The following is a 20087-nucleotide window of genomic DNA, read 5'->3' on the forward strand; positions in this document are numbered from 1 at the left end:
GGCTGACCAAAAAAACCCCAAATATCATTTTAATACCAATAGTACTTTGTGGAAAAGAACTCAGATAACTTAGTATGTGATTCAGACCTTCTGGCAAGTAAATATTAAAGTGAAAAAGAAGAACTTGGTTATGACTTCTGTCAGCTAGTGATGTGCAGTATAATGCAAATATTTAAGAAAACAGCAACTTACTTTATTAGTTATGTGAACTGTAGTACATCAGATTTTTTTTCTGCAGTTCAAGGCTTGGCTGAGACATCTTCATTTTCTGAAAGACTGTCTGTATAGTACTTTGTGCACCAAGATTTGCACAGGATGTGTCTTGAAGATTTTAGGTATTTTTTCGTATTTAGTATGGACAGGACTTTTCTTGAAGGATCTCTAGATTTTGCTGTTGTGCTGTAGCTGCAGGTGAGCTGAACATTTACATCCTGGCCAGCTTTTGTTAGGAGTGTCTGCCCCCCTTGCTGTCACACTGCAAGTGTTGGAAAGACATTGTGTAAGCTTGTAGAGAAAGTGGATTGATAAATTTCCAAACGCTTCTGTAACAAATCAAACGAGCATTACAGAGACTTCAGAAGGTAGAATCATGATAGCTTAACACAAATATATGTTAATTTTAAAGACTGTAGTTCTTCCCAACAATCAACATTCAGAGATTAAAGATGATGCAGAAATAAAGCATATTTTGACAATAGGAGGAGTTAGAGAAGGGGATAAAGAAAAATTAGACAAAAGTAGAAGACATGCAGTTAATATTTTTGCTGTTGCAGATCTCCCATATCCTAATGTAAATGCTTAAGCATGGAATAAAAGTTTTTGCAGCATCTGAGAACTTGCCAGTTGTAGTACTGGAGTATGTAAAAATGATCATGGGATATAAATGCCACAAGTAAATTTCCAACTTCTGCTATCTATGCAGAAGGTTCCAAGAATTTTGTGACACATAAAAAATACTTCAAAATTTTGTCAGGGTGGGAAAAATTTATAAAATCAACTGATTATGATTTTATTGTGTCTGTTATTTGGACTGCTTTTAATCTGTTTCAAAAGAAATGTAAGGCAAACCCAATAATTTAATGATGCAAGAACTGCCAGCCTGCTGCTCTCTTTTCTCTGAGTGTCAGCTTTCCAAGTGTGACACGCCTCAAGTCTGGGACCAAATGAAAGCAAAGAACAATACTTTTTTTATGTAATCCCCTTGATAATAAGTACTGGACAAGGCTCCAGTGCAGCCAGTCTTGCAAAGAATTCAGTTTTTTTGTGCTCAACGGACATCACAAATTGCCACAATATTTAAGCAGCATTCTTGAAGGGAAACAAAAGGACAAGAATACAGACAGTCATGGTTAGAATAAGAGATGTAAAAAAGGAATAAATCAGAAAATTCCAGAGGAAAAATAGAAGAAAGATAGAAGTTGAATAGAGAATCTAAGAGTAAAATAATTCATAAGAGTTTACATTTTCACAAGAAAAAAAGTGATGAAGAAACTGTAAAGTGTTACTTCATTCAGTGCTAAATGATGCTGTGAGTACAGGACACACAGATCACCGCAGCTGCACAGCTGGGACACTGCTGGGACATTCCATTCACCCGAGGATGTTCAGAGCAGGGATAATGCACATGTCCCACTGTGTATCCTCATGGAACTGCAGGGCTCTACGCAAAGAGCTCAGATTAGAACTATGCTGCCTATTTTTAGGGGGCTGAAATGCAGCCTTGTCAAGTTTAGGCTTCCTGTGCCAATTTCACTGGGAAAACTCGTGGGCTTTGAATCACTTTGGAGGTGGTTTTAATGTGGTTGAAATTTGAAGGTTAGCATGTTTTTGTGGACAACAGCTAATAGTCACTAAGGAGACAGAAACCAGAGCTATTGCACTGAATTTACAGGTGGGAATTTGTTTCTCTTCTTGCAAATTCAATTATGTAAAATTCTAAGTTTTCTGAGTTCAGGTAGATGAAATTTGAATTCATTGAACTGTTAATCAAAGTGAAGCTAAAGATATGAATAGTGATTTAAAAATTAAACCCTTATATATTTATTGTACAAATGTGATAGATTTAGGAGTGATTCTGAAAATTCTACCCTCAAAATTATAAGCATACTCTCTGGCTCCTGGCTGAAATCCTTTAATCAGTAGTCCCAGCTTAATAGTTTCTGAAACTCTGGGCCTAGCCCATGGTAAACCTGAGCATCTCATAAATAGGAAGACTTACATGTGGTTTTACTTTGACTGTTGATTGTGATCTGAATTTACATGAGAAAGGTTACATTAAAAAAGGCAAGTCAGTTCCAAAAATTTTGCCACGTAGCCACTGTGTTTTCCTAAACAAAAAAGAATAAAAATAAGAATGGTCTAAGTGCCATTCTGAGAGCTGAGGAAGAAGCTAAGAATGTAAGAACAAGATTGCACAGCTGACTGAAAATGCCAGCTTGAAAACAATGTCAGCTGTTCAATAACTCCAGGCTCCTGCTCTTTGATAAGAGATGATCAAGGTGAAAGAAAAAAGAAGTAACAATGAGGAACTGAGGACCCTAGAAATGAAAACTATGCTTTAATTTATAGAGGGAAGCTCTCAGACAGAACTAGGGTAAAATGCAAGCTGAGAAAATGGTATCTATTTAGCCCTGACTAAATATTCCTAGGAAGACTGCTTTATAGCAGTTGTAGATTAGGTAATTTTATCATGCTTTAAAAAAAAAAAAAAGAGACGCTAAAATTAGTACATACACAGGCCCATTTTGACATATTGCAGCAGCATCTTCTGTTTAGACAACAAATCACCATAGCAGTGTAGCAGCCCTGGTTACCCTCACCAACTTCAGTCAGAATTGATCTCTCAGCTAAGCCTTGGCCAGCCAAGCTACTGAACAGTTCTTCCCTGTTTTCAAGACTATGACAGAGGATATTTCTTCCCTTTAATTTATTGAGGAGAAGCTTTCAAAATACAGATCAAAACCCAAATAAAAAACCAGTCAGCCTCTTTGTATTGAAAAGTCTGGGAGATAGTTCCTAACATTCTGTACTCAAAATAAAAAATGGCACTGAAACTCATAACATTTGAGTATTTCCTTGTAAAACCTTATCAAGACATGCGAATTAAGAAGGTGCAGATACTATTGGGAAGTGTATTTTCAATGCAAGAAGGTACCTAACAGTTAACAAGATATTAAAGATTTCATATGAAGCACATAAAAGGGCCCTGTGCTAAACAGATTTGCTAATATAAGCTACATTTGCTCCTGAAAGGTTGTGCAGTCATTCCAGAAGAACTGTCAGTGATCAAGGCCCAGGAGAAGTTGCAGAAAGGAGCAACTTGGCAACTCTATAGCATGTGAACCCCTCACAGGGGGGATTCACCTACTGAGGGACATGAAGTCTTCGTTTGGGGACAAGCAAGAAGCTGAGACACTCCCAAACTGAAGGCAAGGGGTGTTTGTGTTTGCTTTTTTCATTAAAAAGCACAAATTTAAAAGATCAGCAATGACAAGATGTACAAATTCCATGACTGTTGATCAAAGAGAGAGTTTTCATCATTCACCCAACCCTGTGCTGTGACTGCATTCAGGCAGAGCCTTGGGCTCTATTATTTCAGGGATAAGTGGTTTCAGGGCACGGGACCTCTCCCACCTTGGAGCACAGTCTGTACCTCCAGCCCCAGGGGGACACAGCTCTAACTGGCCATCGAACCTAATACAGTGAAATGCCAAAGCACAGGAGCAATAATAACATGCAGCAACATATACCTGTGGCTGTTCTAGAGAAAAGGGGCAAATCCTGCATAGAGAATGAAAAAGGCAAAAGCTATACAAAAATTCCACACATATAAGCAAAAGGCAATTTCATTAAAATATTTAGCAAATAATTATTTAATTGCATGATGCAACTTTGACCTAGCATACAACACAAAGCTACAACTTTATCACCCATTACTATAGCCTTCATTTTCACCCCATACACATCAATGCAAAAACGCCAAACCTCACTGACAGAGCTGAGGCAGCACCAGTGAAAAACCCCAAACCCACAGTTCATGGAGCACCCTAATGCCCATTGCACAAGCAATGTTTGTTCTCAAAGGCTGGTCAGCTGCCCTTTTCTGAATCAGGCTCTACAGGCCATGCACTCAGGACACTTCGATCTTACTCTGATTTCCAGTTCTCTTAGCACCACTTTACAGGCATTCTCAACCCTCTGCACATCTGACAAACATTAGTTTCAATAAGCAAAAGTCAAAATGGAAAGACTTCTTCTCATAATAAATAAATTACAATCTAGGGTAATAGAAACCCTAAGATCTAGATTGCAAACCACACACTAAAAATAAAATGTTTTGATATCAATACAGTCAAATGAAAAACAAGATAATGAACAAATTTTAATCTTATGGTGGGTGTATTTAATACTAAAATTTGCATCTGCAGAAAAATGTTCCCTTGGAAGTTTGTCATAACTCAACCATAGATTAAAGTTAACAATTCATAATTCACACTTAAAATGCAAAATAAACATTTTACCTGAAAGTGCAGAGTACAGTTTTTACCGAACCTGAACACAAAAAATATTTTCTCTTTTCATGAAATCATATTGGTCTGTTGTTCCCATTAGAATCATATAAATACATGTGCAAGTCATAGATAAAGGTTTTGTAAATAGCAAATGTAAATACATTAGCATGGAATAACACTGGACCAACCCTTTTGGCAATGGCAGTTCGTTACACAGTTGTATCAAAGTTCAGTGTAGAATATATAATTTAACAATGCACATATTCACAAACATTTCCCTCTTTTATGCTACACAAAATGCTAAAAGTATTATCTTCTACGTGACAATGGCTTTACTGAGTTTATTGACAGCTGATTTGGGACATTAAAATACAAGAGCAATAGGACACAAAAGAAGCCAATATTGGAAGAACTTTCAACACTTTTGGAAAACCTTGCTTAGAAAATGACTGCATTATACAAGAGGAAATATTCTTTGGTGTAAAGGAACAGTGCCAATGGTATACCCAGATTTTTCACTTTCCAGTGAAAGAGCTATCAAAACTGAGTAAAAAACGAAGCCTCTTAAAAGTATAAATAAGGCACACTCCAAATTAAGTTGCACTGTGGCACCACAGAATCTCTACCCAATTAGACCAAAGGAAAGCACTTTGCAAAATCTAGCAAGAGAGAGCTGTACTGGCTTTGGAATGGTAAAAAGTGTAACTGGTAGTACGGCAAGCAAGCACAATGTAGAGCAAGCATACAAATGGATTTTACTGTGACAAAGGCTTATGGTCATGTTCTAAAATTCAGGATTCAGTTCCAGTATAGTCTAAATAAACTCCTGAGCAAAGACCACAACATGTTTCAAATAACTTCATCACTATCAATCAAAAAGTGGCAGTTGCCAGAGAGTGAGCCATTAAAAATGGCAAGAGCAGTGTTGTAACATGCAGCAGGTCACCCAGACTAATCAAAACACAGCACACTTTTAGCTTGAACAAGACATCCTAACTTTCACAAGAAAACACCTTCATCAGTTAGTCTTAGCACTTAATTCTTATGGTCTTGGTGAAAGCTAGTTAATTCAGTTAGAAATTTCTAATTTCAGTTAGAAATTGATTTAATTCAGTGGTATTATAGAATTGGTTAAAGTGCTTTACAAAGAACAAAAAATAATTCCTATTTCTCTATTAAAAATATTTTTTCCTCTTGAAACTTGCCTTCAGTAATAATTAACTCACATATTAAAACTGATGGAATAGCATTAGCAAGAAACAGCTGGTTATCATAGAGGGGGCATTTATTAAAATATTTCATGTATTTGCCAAAGTACTGTGCCAGAAAAGCTTATCTGTGCTGTGTGTTGAACAATCTCATGAGTCATCTTTTGCTTTTTCCTTTGGCTAGTGCCTCTGCATAGGTCAGGTGAATAAAGTCAAAGAGTTGTGTGGCGTTTGCAGCATTACCCAAAATCTTGGATAGCTCGTCCTTGGACAGTGTCACCAGCTCTGCAATACTTTTAACGTGGGTCATTAAGGCACGGCAGTTCTTTGCATTAACCCCTGGCATTTTTAGCAGGAAGTCCTGAGGCCCTGGGTTGTACTTGTCTGACTCGGGGAGAATTTCGGAATCTGCAGTGACGGCCATCGCCGTTTCTGCGTCGGGCTGGGGATGGTTTTGCTTTAACTCTTCAAAGAGTTCAGCAGTAGCGTGGGGAGAGGGACACCACAGGATTCGTAACTTTGGGAAGTGCAGTGTGAGAAGGGTTAGTTTAGAAGTAACATCATTGCTGGAAATTTCTGGCTGTAAAGAGCCTCGTGGGATCAAGGAGAAGGATTTGTTAGGATCAAATTCAATGAGGAGAACTGGCCGCTTGTAGTAGCGGCACATGGACACGCACTGTGCGTACAGCCTGCCGTTGTTCAAGGAACCAATCAGATCGCTGATGCTCTTCCGCTCCACACAGATGTCAGGGGTTAGAATATAATCCCCAACTTCCAAAGTCACAGGCTCAATGTCGATCCCACGGCGATGGATCAGTGATGGAAGCTCACTACGGAATTCCCGCATATCCACGATTATGGTTTGCTGAACGCCCTTCTGTTCCTGTCCACCTGAAGAGCAAAATAAACACAGTTATTCCCATACTTGGCACCTCCTGCTCTGTTGCTTTCCTGTGTGCTGCCAAGGCTTCTGCAATGGATGGACTTCTCATCTTAAGTTATACCTCAAATTCAGCAGTACAATAAATACAGACTTCATTTGATTTTTAACTGTTAAAGAAAAGAATTACTTGCCTAAATATATACTGTAGTTTATGGAGCATGCTCTGCAGCTTGATAGAACTACCATGCTACTTGCTGAAAGCTTTGTATAGGTGACAATGAAATACATTAAGCTGTAGATGAAAACTATTTAAATGAATCAGGGAAATCTTTAAAAGGCTGCCTGCAAAACAAGATAATGAAGCTGATCCCTTTTATTTCCAGCTGTTTCCCACAGAAATACAGCACTTTATTGTGGGAATTATGTGTTGCACTCTACAGATCTGCAGGACACATAAAGAGACTGCAGCACCAAGGCCACAAAAGATGTAATAGCAAAGATTAGAGAGCATATGGCAAAGGAGAACAGGATTACAGAAACAACAGTAAAGAAAAACAGGCAGAGGCATAGCATACCGGTCAGAGGAAAAGAACAAAAATATGGTTAGAATTGCAACAAAAGAAAAGGGACACTTTATTGTAAAGAAAGTGATCAAACCCATAATGTGCACTTGTTTACCCAGGCAACATGTTTTGTCAAGATGAAAAGAAATCCCCACCATTTACTAGCTCAAGGAGAACACTGCCTTTGACCATCTGTGGACTTCAGTTTCTATGTTTTAATATCTCTTCCTACAAGCAGCACTAGACAGCCACATAACCAACACTCTGACTAGGAACAATCCAAACGGTATCCGTCTTAACGGTCAAATACTTCATTAACCTGTACTTTCAAAGGAAACCACAGTTCACTGTCACTGGGAAATAATATTTCTTTAGCATGAAGCTAATGTACAGCGTGTCTCTGCCCCAGACGCTTTGAGGGGGATTTAAGGTGCAATAGTTAAGGGACTTTTGGAAAGCTCTGGGCTGCAAGCCTGACCTAGGAGCTGCTCACCTGCTTTGCGTGTGTCAGCAGAGACAGAGGCAGGTCTAGCGTCTCTGAGGAGGTCTAAGTTTGTTTCATCTCTTCCTTCTCTTTCTTCAGGAACAACCATGCCGGCCTTCTCTCTAAGGAACCACAAACAAACACACACTAAAAACTGCAAATGCAGGAGTAAAGAAGATTGAAATACTTCAATACCTTTCATCCAGATGTAAAATCATATATGGTTTAATACTAAATGCAACCCTGATCAGAAATGCAATTTACTGAGAATTCTAGGTTTTTCCTTTTACAAAGGAACTAATGGCTAGTAATAGCCCTGTAACCTGCTGAGAAGGCACTGTCAGTAAAAATACTCTTATACAGTCTAAGGAAATGTTTTGTTTCCCCAACTGACTTAGGCTATAAAAGCTTTAGAAATTATCTTAGAAGAAATGTTACCTGCAAAAACACAATTACACAACTGAACTTCATAAACAATTAGGAAAAAAAAAAAGCAAGTGATGCTGATTAGCCTTTACATCAATATTAAATCCTGCTAAAATTAATAAACAAAATACCAGGCGCTTTGAAAAGGAAAGTTTTGACTTTTTGGTGATTCTCAATAGGAAAGTAGTCTTATATCTGACAAATAATTGAATTAGAAGTTTATTTAAAGCCTTCACACAGTTAAGAACTTCACTCTATTTAAAATGTAAGCATATTGGGGAATTACATGAAACACTAATTATAAAGGCAGTTAAACTAACTGTGTTACCGAATGAGTTTTTCGAAGGCCTCCTTCTCTTTCCTCAGATCTGTGAGGTAGCGCTGCTCTTCCGTGGAACCCCCATATATCAGGAAATAAACTCTGTAGGTACAGAAGAGAAAAAAAAAAAGGCCACAAAACTTTGCATTAAGTTAAAAAAATTCACAACCAATAAATTTAAGGTTAGTAGCAGTAAATGCCTGACAAGTTAGTTAATAACATATTAAATTTTAAGCTTTCTATATTTTTAATCAGTATGTGACATTTATTCATAAAACTGAGTTTTGAAATTTCCAGGTGTATTAAATACATATACCCAACGTGGTGATCTTTCTGTCAGCAAATGCTATAACTGCAAATACTAATTTTCTTTATTGTGTTTTCTTTACTTGCTTCTCTGTTACAGTTTCTGAATTACTGGTCTTCAGCATGATGAACATCAGGAAATGTGAAAGTTAATTAAACCCAAAATGAATCCTTTTCTTTAAAAATCATATCTTCAGAAATGGTTTAAAATGAGACTACACCACCGGAAAATTATCTACTGCCACTAAAATCATTGAAGCAGAGATCTTGGAATTGTTTCTCTTTTTTTAACAGATATGCTTCTGCTGTTAAGGGACTAAATACCTGCTGGAAGGTAAAAAATATCTTTTGGATTCACCAGACATTCTGCTTTTGTTTAAACTTAAGGGCTCAACAGGAACTGGAAGATAGCTAATGAAAATGAACAGCAGCATGTTCTGCATTGACTGCTGACAGTGCACTTCCAATTTTTTCTTTTCAGACTAGAATTACCCCGGCCAAGTCAACTTGCCTCAAAGGCTTCCCAGGCCTGCTTGCCTTGTAGATTTCCAGCTGCCGAACAAAAGTGAGCTCTGCATCGTACAACACAACATATCTGGGTTCTACTTCATGCAGCACCCGAGTGAGCGCGTAGGGATCCCCACACCCCTGCAGCGGGTGGATAATTGTCAGGGGGTCCTTGAAAATCCCATAGTAACAATCTGAGGGCAAGTTCAAATCAAAATCTTCAAGAATCATCTCTTCAGTGTTGCTTTCTTGGCTACCACTTAATTCTTTGTTGTCTTCCACCTCGACCTCTTCTCTCTTTTCCTCTTCAGTTTTCCCTATCATTTGGATTAGAGTCCGGTCTTGCTGCTTCTTCTGTTTATTTTGTTTCGAAGCTGTCAGTTTGGCTTTTTTGGCTTGAGGCCCTGTGTCTGGTTTGGCATTTCCTTTGGACTTGATGGCTTTTCTGTCCTTAATCCACACTTCTCCAGCTTTCTCGTCCTTTCCGAAGGTTTTGTTATATAGTCTTGTTAAAAAAGCGTCTGCTCCAGCAATAATATACTCCCTGAGCTGTGCACAGGCTCGGTCATCACTGGCACAAATGAGCACTTGCCCTGCAGTCAAGAAACAATACCATGTTTACAGCCTGTAATGCTGTGCTTCTTATCCAGCTACAAGCACCTCCCGAGCCAATGGTTTGCACTGATCCCAGCACTGTGCCTGCCAAATGCCTTGACATTCGGCTGCCACAGTTGCTCTGGACTTTGAGAGAATCTAAATTGCATGGCTTTTTGTACAAAATAAAATTAGAGTACATTATTGGAAGTTCAACATTCCTTTTTCTTACAATACCTAAATTCATAAAATTTTCCTTCTGACCATTGGAAATGAGGCAGATAGTGTGTGTTGAAACATACTCGAACAACTACTCATTTTTGAGATGTGGAATAAGAGAGAACTTAATTTAGACCATTCTAATTTGTCAGCTATGTTAGATAGTCTACAAAACACATGTTTCACACAGTATTATTGACATTTGTGAATAACAATTCTCCGCAAGCTGACTCAGATAAACTCCTACAACACTAGGAGAGAGAGCCAGTTCTTACCCAGAGTCAGAACACTGTGGGTGGGAGAAAAGAGCACTTTTTTACCCTTACTATTTCCTAAAATAAAACTTGCTAAATTTTAAGGGAATGAAAAGTCCTAAAATAGGAAAGGCAGCAAAGCAGTTAGACTCTCTTCCCTGTCTCCTAATCTCTACCTCATTTATATGCAACCCATGCAAAGCAAATTTTCAGGTGCATGAGAAGAATGTTCAAGTTAGAAAGGGTGTAAGACAGAACCCCTATTTTTGTTTTGGACCCAAACTTCAGAAATGAGTGAATGGTACCTTGATCATTATAAATCTCCACATCTGTTTTATCTGGCTTGGAACTAAGGTATCAGTACACTACTGAAATGTAACCTAAAATGTTTTTCCAGAATAATGCAGGTTCTTTGCTAAAAAGAATTGCATTGTAGGAACAGCATTTTGCTTTTAGAACAAGATCTAATAAGAGTTTAATTTTACACAGTTTATGTACATAATGTATATAAATTCATCATCTTGAAACCACAAATTACTAAATTTAAACCAGCTCTTTGATAAGAGTTCCTTCTCTCCAAGGTCAAGTAGAAGTACAAACCAGTAGAATTCCTGGAAAACTTGCATAATTTAGTATTCTCTCACCTGGACCACCAAGGTTGTCACTGTCCTTATTCTCATTTTCAATCTCTTTCAGTACTTCTTTCAAAGCTTCCCATTTTGGGTTACTTTCTAGAACCAATTCCCTTTTCAGTTCTGAAACAAAGTAAGATTGAACACAGCAGCTCTTGCAGGCAAAATATCCTTCAGACTTTAAATCAGTGGTTAGATGTCAATAGTGTGATAGTTGTTGGCACATATGATATTCAACAGCCTACATATGCAACTTGTTATGCTAATGAGGTGGAGAACACTCTTAAATTTAAAAATGGAGATAAATGCTTTTGTGAAGCAAAACACTAAAGTATTCACTTATTCTTCAATTCTGAAACTCCTGAATATATTTTTTTAATAAAAGCAACCACAGCCTCCTACTCTTTCACATAAGATAATAAAGATGAAGCTAAACATCAATGTAATGCAAGAACAATTCCAAAAACGCTCTTCCAGTGATCAGCTGAGCAAGCTTAGGAGAATCCCCTACCTCGTGACTCTTTTACGTTGTTTATCATATGCTTTTGGACCAAAGATTATATCTCAATTTATCCCAGCTAACAGACTGAGATCCTGAGCTGTGGAAGTTCATGCAGGGAACCAGAGTACAAGTAATAATATGCAAAGCATTTGGAATCGTGTGACACTCTTAAACTTAAAATTAGGAATGATCAGTACCATTTTCCTTCTTTACATCACGTTTTTCAGAGCCTGAGACTTTGCCTTTCTGATTCAGTTTCTCATCTGCAATGCGATAAACTCGAGCTCGAGCATTCACAAACATTGAAGTACTGGAGTCAAGGAACAGCCAGCCTGGAGAGGAAATGAGAAGGAAGCAGTAGTAGTTTGACATCTGCAATGTGCATGTGTTCCAACCCTCTGCAATAAAAGCCCCAGATCTTCAGCTGGAATACCTGCTGTACCTGCTTGCTGTGTAATCACCAGCTTCATAAAAGACAAAAATGTGATGCAAATCTCACACTGTTAAGTAACAGCAGTTAAGTGGGAAGATGAAAGAATTATCTGTCAATAAAAACCTACGTCCTTATGGCTGGTTGTGTAAAACCTAATTAGATACCTTCATATGTTTGGGAATGATAATTAAAAACATCAACATTGCACCGTTTCATGCACTAACTTGTATGGTTATTTCATGTTTACCTGAATTCTCACCAAAAGCTTTTTCACTTGCTTTCAGTGACTCCAGGAGATTAAGGAAAGTGACACAATCATACTGGGTTAGATACAGTAGCAAAGTACGTAGGATCTTCAAATCCTGGACCAAAGACTTTGTCTTAGCTCCAAGCTGATGCCAGAGAGGATCTAAATAGTGGCGTATTGTCTGGAAATGAAAATTGGAAAATTCAGAGTGTCAGACATACAGTATTGCATTATAGCTTCTAACCAAGCTGAGAATGCACTTTAACTTTACAGGGGATGCTCTGGTTTCCCAAAGTTGTTACAGATACCAAAATAAATATATACTGGTGAGATATTTGTTTTGATATAAGTTACTATATTTTAGCAAAGTTAACATAATATAGATATTATAGTCTTATAGTCTATATATAGATATTATAGTCTTTATGAAACACATTTCAGCAATTAGCAGACATATATAATTTAATGCTTTCAGTAAATTTTTTTCTCTCCATCTAATAACAAAATACTGGTAAAATTATAAAAGAAAAGTCTTATTTTACTGGTACTCGTGTGTTGTATTTAGTATCTAGTGTCCTTTACTTAGCTACAGAAAAAAACATTATAATGTCATTTAGTTTCCAAAATCAAGATAGGTACCATGAAGATGTGCAACTTATAGAGCCCGAGAAAGAACCTTCAAATACTTAAAGTACAGAAGGCTTTCCATCCAGATTAAATCACAGTTAACCACTGTGTTGCACTATGACAGCTGATTTCACCCTCATGAAAGCATATGTGTGCCAAACATTGCAGATCTGTCAAAAATAACAATGAACACTAAGTTACTGACATACATGATTAAAGATACAGCAGATGTATGCATGTGCATATTGTCTATTACATACAGTGCTTCTCCTACAGAGAAAAAAAAACACAAGCAAGAAATTCAAAAGGAAAAGGGGAGTATATGTATGGCAATTACTGATACTTATCTCCAAAGTATTCTGAGCTGAAGCTGCAGCTGTCTTTTTAATAACAGCAGCAATAATTATTACTATAACCATGAACTGGGGTGTTCTTACTCTGGGGACTTTGGAAATGAAGGAAGAACAATAATACCAATACATCAAAAACCCTACTGGCAACTGTCACATCACCATTACATCCCCTTGTACCAGTAATAAACATGTCATGGGAGAACACTCAGCTGCTGCTGGTTATTTATTTTGCAAGTAACATTTCTGTTTGCATGGCAGGCACTTAGGAGATCTATATCCCAGTACTTAGACACTGCAGAACAATCAAAATTGTTACCTTGTCAAAAGGTTTAGCAATAGCATTCTCTAAAGACAGATCCTCTACTTCAAGAGCTGGGTTGTAACGTTTCAGTTCCTTCAGACATGCGTTCAGAATGTCCAGGATTGCAGTCTGGATAGCAAGCATAGCAGGGGTCATTGCCACGTGTATTTCCACCACTTCAGGTTTATGCTTCTCTAAAAACGAGTGCACTGCTACATGAAATCTAAGAGAAAAACAGCTTCTTAAGATTTACATGGATAGTTTTGACTTAGAATTACACAAAAGTTTGTATAAACTACAATTACAAATATTAAAAATGTAAACAACCAAGTTAATTCCAAAATCAGTTTCTACTGATGTGAAGACTGCAATCTTATGAACAGCCTTGGAAAACCATCTGTTCCACAATTATGACTGTAATCATTCTAGTCATGTGAGCCTAAGTGCTGGTGAATGATCCATGGAAAATTACTGCACTGGATTCTGCATCATCATCACACATAGTAAATATTAAAATGAGCCCAAAAAATCAAATAAGGGAGAAACTGGAAGGGGTTCATAAATTCTCTGAAATCACACGGCTGCACCAGCAGATTTTATGACATTCCAGCTTGCAATGACAACCTCAGGTCCTTGTTGGAACCCAACAAGGGTTGTCCTTGGAGCCACTCCAGCTGCACAGATCCAGAGATGCCACCTGACTGTTCCTGACAGGAGGAGGCTCAGAGAACCTGATGGGTGCTGACCTCTGCAACTCCACGGACATTTCCCTTACTGCAGCCTGCAGCCCCAGGTCTTTTCATGGAAGTCAAGGAAGGAAATCTAGAGAGCTTCTACTCAACCTTTCCTACCCCAGGTATGTCCACTTCTACTTCCCTGGGATACTGAAAGACTGTTAAGGAATTTACAATGCAGAGGAGCCATTCATTAAGGAGTGAAACACATTCCAGCCTGGACTAACGAAACAAATGGGCAGAGCTCCTGCCAAGGGCAAAAGCACTGACTGGGTCATCAGAGTGTTCAGTTCCATTTGTGGATCTGCTCCTGGAAGACTCTGTGCATGCTACATTTTGGCAATTTGTTTTCTAACAGTAATCAAGAAGTGTTCTTCATACAAAGCATATGTGTGTAAGAAGATTAAAATAATGTGACATGTAGAAAGAGCTGTATGGAGATTCGTAACAGCTGGAAACAAACATGTCCATGAACAGCAGAACTGAGAGACTGTTTTCCTGTCATTTCATGGCTTAAGTACTCTTGTTTAGTAAGAGGAATTTTTCTTAAACTGTTAAGAATGTCACTTTTTGCTGTGATTTCTGTTGACTAACAGGAGAGCTCTGTCATAAGGTTCATTCACTTAATACAGTCAACTGGAGTCCATTTTCAAAAGTACTCTCAGAAATTCAGCATCTTTAAGACCACTTCTGTCAAAAATGGAAAAAAATTTGTTTGGGAATAGAGGAGAGAACTCAGATTAGCAGTGTGACTGCATACACCTCATTTTCCCAGAAACCAGCTGTAACATCCTTCATCTTTTCTCTAAGTTTAACTCTCCAGTGAATTAAAGAAGTGCCTCACCTTGGCCACAGATAAAGCTTCCCAACAAAAAGATTTTTCATCACTCTTTCCACATGACAAAAGCCAGTGTTAAATGCAACTGCATTATCTGTGAAAGCTTTAATGAAGCCTTGCTTGTTCTTCTGGCGATAAAGTCGCAAGATGAACGCTTCTTGGCAGGACTCAATGATTCTGTGTGCTTTGTACACCAAAATGCCTGGCAAAAGAAAAAAATAATCAAATTAAAAAAAAATACAGAAAAGTCCAGGTTTGTACAGATTTTTCCTCACAACTGTCTTATTCTTCTACTGTTGTTTTAAATACAGGAATTTAAGTCTTTTAAAATGAAGGCTGAACAAACTTTCTGGGGTTGAAACAAATGATTCCTCAGTTTCAGTACCATGGAATTGCCAAATATCAGAACTGGGTTACTAATGCATCTTTAACAGAAAAAAAAAAAAAAGCTTGTGCATGAGTAGCACGACTTACTAGCTAGGAAAATTCTCTACTCCTGAGGCATAACTTGAACTTGAGCCTTTTAAAAGCAGGAAAAGCAGATGCATGTAATAACACACTGTTACAACAACGCAAGTTTGATGTGTTCGAGGCTGTGATAGTTGAATTCTTTTGTTTAGAGAAATTCTGGAATTACAGACTTGTCAAGTAACTTTCATTGGTAACAGTTCAAGTGTTCACATAATCAAAAAACTTCTGAAAACATTTATTTTGCTTTTCTCTCCATCTGACAGTCATTCACACTCAAGGACAGCAAGTATTATCAAATACAAGAGTACACTACCAGTTTTCTTCATGGGTATGGGTGCAGGAATAAAAGACTTATCAAGCACATTTCAATAAAGAGAAATGAAACAAGAGTTTAATTTAATTATGTGGTTGAGGCAAACATTTCTGGAGTTCACAGTTCACTCAGCCAAGACCTCCTAAACCAAGGCTTGTTTTTTCCTCATGTTAATCATGTTAAACAGCACATTGCATTATTTTCCTTCTCCCCCTGCTGAATTCAGGCCTATGTGGTATCTGTTCACAGCTTCCAGGGGAATCATAAATGCCTTTCTAAAATGGAAGCAAAGGACATCAAACATCATAGGTTTTACCTTGTGCCTACACAAGCTATTTAATAACAAGTCTCCTCAACTCAGCACACAGCCATTGATTTTAATCTGCCTTTGCTTGCTAAATGAAAAAGCATCCACAAAATAGACTTCCATATAACTGCTCACCATTCATAACTAAGTCCTGAAATAATCCACTACAAGGTATTTTTCTATCTAGAATTTGTTAAACCTGTCCTATGAAGCAAATTTTTCAGTACATAATAATGATCATCTCTGAACACCTTCCAAATCTTTCAGGATGTGACCCCAAATGGACACGACAGGAAAGACAGAATTTTGAACAGGTCAGTAAGACTGTGTTTATTGTTATACCTTCCTGCTTTTAGTCAACATTTATCTGCTTATGAAGGGAGTTCACACCTGCTCTGCAAGCCTTGGGAGAAACAACTTGCCACTTTTTATTACACCAACTTGCATCAGTTTCACAGAGCTGTCATATACACCATTTCTACTCAGCTAAAACCACCAGGAATAATTCTGCTTTACTGCAGCGATAATTTCTTATCTTCATTTAGCTGGATTTATGAGTTCATCAGATGTTAATTCATGCTGATTTTACAAACGACATTTTTAACACCTAGAAAGGCTTTTGCTGTTATCTCCTCATGAAACACTACTACAAGATTTTGTTGTACAATCTCACCAGACAAGGCACAAGACAGAGGTTGTACAATCTCAACCCAGACAAGGCACACAGACCCAGGTTGGGAGGCTGGCAATGAAGCCACCAGTCGATTGCAGCTGCTCTCACACCGACCTCTGGTGGCAATGCAAAACCTGTCACAGCTCTGTGGCACTATAGGACAGCATCAGTTCTAAAACTTTACTGTATTTCTTCTTTCTTTTTTTTTTTTTTCCTTCTTTGGTAGGGTAGAAGGGTAAAGAAGAAGGAGTCAAGGGAAAAAGAGAAATTACCACAGGTTGCCCAGAAAACCTATTCACTTCTTTTCAACTTAGAAATCTGGTGTTCTTCGACTCCAGCAAAAAGGTGTTCAAAATGTTTTACAGTGGAACTTGCTGTAGCTTGACTAAAAGGAAGGCAGTACAGCTTCTGAAGCAGAAACTCACATTCTTCTAAGCATACAATATTCAGCTATGTTTAATCATTAAGATGTTAACACTTAGTAAAATATTCTCAAATCCCTGGCTCTTAGAGCTCTCTTTTCCCAGCTCTCCAGGCTGTAACAGGGTTTCCAGCTTAGATGGGAACATAAAAACAAGAGTGGCTGGGAGAGAAAGCCAACAGAACATGAGAAGAGAAGGGTAACTCTCACATCCTCCGTGTATAGCTTCTATATAACTACAAAAAACAAAAGGTTGGAAGCTATTCCCCAAATCTTTACAATGACAGTAACAGCATTACTTTGTAATACTGCTATTTGCATAGTATCCAAGTGTGTCAATACAAAGATTAGTGAGGTATCTTTTTATGAGAAGCAATCAGGAGTAATTTGTTAGTGCAAAAATATAGGTAGTGTGCATGGCTCATAAAGCATGACATCTAAAATCTGTTTTAATGATAGGCCAGTGTCCAACAGACCCCAGGACACTATTTCACCAAGTGTAATCAATTATTCCTCTTTGAAAGCCTTTTTAAACAGCATCATTAAATAAGGCAAATGAGTTCAGAGGGAAAATAAAGGAACAAAAGAACTACATATTTGCTCCTTTCACCTCAGTCTTGGTGGGGGAATAAAAAGGGAACAATTCTTCAACCTCAATATCCGTTACTATAGAAATATAGAAAATTTTTTTTAAGCTTTGTGTATTTTCAAACAGAGCACCCTAACCTTTATTTGATTAAGCTCTTACCGGTAATGAGATTGGCAGGAATTCTGTCAGTAAGGAAATCTACCACAAGGATCCGACTTGTTGCAAAGATGACTCCTCCTTGTGTATAAAATTCGTATCGAGTATTATTTGCAATTTCATTGGTAACTCGTCGAGGGAGATTAACAACTCCATCTGACCTCAGCTGATCAATAAAATACTCCTAAACCAAACACAATAAAAACACCAGACATTATTGTGATATCCAGAGAAAGGGATCCATAAAGCACCTTTATTTCACTCTGGTAATTTTATACCTTTATTATACTCTGGTAATTTTGAGGAGCTGTCAAAAACAAATTAAGACATGACAATTTAGCATGCTAGAAGAAGTCAGAATTATGATTTTTTCTTCTTTGACATACTTTCTTCAGTTTCAAACTCATCTAGGTGATTTAAAAAAATCTATATAGTCAATAGTAACTACACAACACCTACATAAAAATGAGCAACTGACACTTCAAGGAGCTTACATTTTCTTATATTTCCATATCTAATTTTCAGAGAAAATGCAATTTTAATACTGCCTTAAGAACAGAGAATTGGGAAAAGATAATCTCTTAGTGCCATCACCTATAGTCATGAGATGACTGCAGCAGGTAGATCATATACACCAAGCTTAATCTTATAAACTAGAGCTGTGATCTTTATTCACCTATGGTTGCTGTAAAAGGCCTCCCAAGACCTCTCCTTCCTGATGGTGGGAAATTTGCCTGGTTCCAGAGAAAAAAGAGCAGTTTTTTTTTGTACAATTAGGGACAAACCCATCTGACAAGCATGTTTCATCCCCTTCTCCTCACTGGTTACTTATAAGTTATGTATTTGCTTTAGCTCATTAGTGTTACTACGACTTCATTGTGCTGCAGGAGTAGAAATCCAACTGCCCCAATCCCGAATGTGCAGGGTTTGATAGCTTCCCCAGGACCTGGGGGTGGACAACAAGCTGTCCCTGAGCCAGCAGTGCCTTGTGGCCAAGGAGATCCTGGGGTGCATCAGGAAGAGCATTGCCAGCAGGTCAGGGAGGTGACCCTGCCCCTCTGCTCAGCCCTGCTGGGGCACATCTGGAGTGCTGGGTTCAGTTCTGGGCACCTCAGGACAAAAGGGACACGGAGCTCGGGGAGCAGAGGGTGACAAAGAGAATGAGGGGACTGGAGCATCTCTCTTGTGAGGAAGGGCTGAAGGAGCTGGGGCTGTTCAGCCTCCAGAGGAGATGGCTGAGAGGAGACCTCAGCAGTGTGTGCCAGTGTGAGCAGGGAGGGCTCAGAGCAGGGACCGGGCTCTGCTCCCTGAGCCCAGCCATGGCACAGCAGGAACGGGCAGGAACTGATGCCCAGGAAGTTCCACCTGAACACGAGGAAGAACTTCTTCCCTGTGAGTGACCGAGCCCTGGGACAGACTGTCCAGAGAGGCTGTGGAGTCTCCCTCGCTGCAGATATTCCAGAACCGTCTGGACACAATCCTGCGCTGCGTGCTCTGGAATGACCCTGCCTGAGCAGGGAGTGCGAGATGAGCCGCTGCGCTCCCGCCAACCCGAGCCGTTCCGTGGTTCTGTGCCGGGACCGGTACACAGCGCCCGGCCCGCCCCCCCGCTGCCCTCACCAGAGCCCGCACACCCTCCCGCCAGCCCGGGGAGCCGCTCCGCCGGCCGGGGCAGCGACAGAGCCGCCGGCCGCCCCCGGGACGCGCCCGCCGCGGCCGGGAGGAGAAGGGGCGGGCGCTGGCAGCTGCCCTCACCTCCTCGGCGGGGCTGGTGTTGAGCACGAGCACCAGGCTGGCGGGCTCGCAGTAGAGGCGCAGGAAGCGCAGCAGCAGGCGGTCGATGCCGAGCCCGCGGGCGCACACGACGAGCCCGTCGCGGTGGAAGAGCTCCAGGAAGATCTGGCTCTCGTGCTCCAGCAGCGCCGCCATCGCGGCACCGCTCCCGCGCACGCGCGCGCGCCCGAACAGCGCCCCCTGCCGGGCCCGCGCGCGGTCCTCCAGGCCGGGCGGTTTCGCGCCCCGCGCGCGGGGGTCCCGAGGCGCGCGCACAGCAGGGTCCCTCAGGGAAATGTCCCTCACGGATACCCTCAGCGGGCGGGGACGGGACCCCGCACACGGGCTCCTACTGCGGCCAGACGAGCCTCCGCTTCTCCCCGTGCGGGGAGTGTGTGCCGAGCGCGAGGTAGCCGGTGTTCTCTAATCATTTTGTGTTTGGG

General features: G+C 39.7%; 1 protein-coding gene across 1 annotated transcript; it reads right to left on the reverse strand.

Moving 5' to 3' along the window:
• Positions 1 to 2631: 2631 nt before the first annotated feature.
• On the reverse strand, positions 2632 to 19838 carry ERCC4 (ERCC excision repair 4, endonuclease catalytic subunit). Its single transcript, XM_038151628.1, has 11 exons — positions 19627 to 19838; positions 17875 to 18055; positions 14948 to 15143; positions 13385 to 13592; positions 12089 to 12269; positions 11606 to 11740; positions 10919 to 11029; positions 9212 to 9800; positions 8404 to 8496; positions 7659 to 7771; positions 2632 to 6610 (listed from the first exon to the last, which is right to left on the reverse strand). Exons 1-11 carry the CDS (start codon positions 19798 to 19800, stop codon positions 5877 to 5879), a joined length of 2715 nt encoding a protein of 904 aa, XP_038007556.1. The 5' UTR covers positions 19801 to 19838; the 3' UTR covers positions 2632 to 5876.
• Positions 19839 to 20087: the final 249 nt, after the last annotated feature.

The sequence above is a fragment of the Motacilla alba genome, chromosome 14, assembly GCF_015832195.1.
Source record: "Motacilla alba alba isolate MOTALB_02 chromosome 14, Motacilla_alba_V1.0_pri, whole genome shotgun sequence".
In the NCBI taxonomy this organism is placed as follows: domain Eukaryota; kingdom Metazoa; phylum Chordata; class Aves; order Passeriformes; family Motacillidae; genus Motacilla; species Motacilla alba.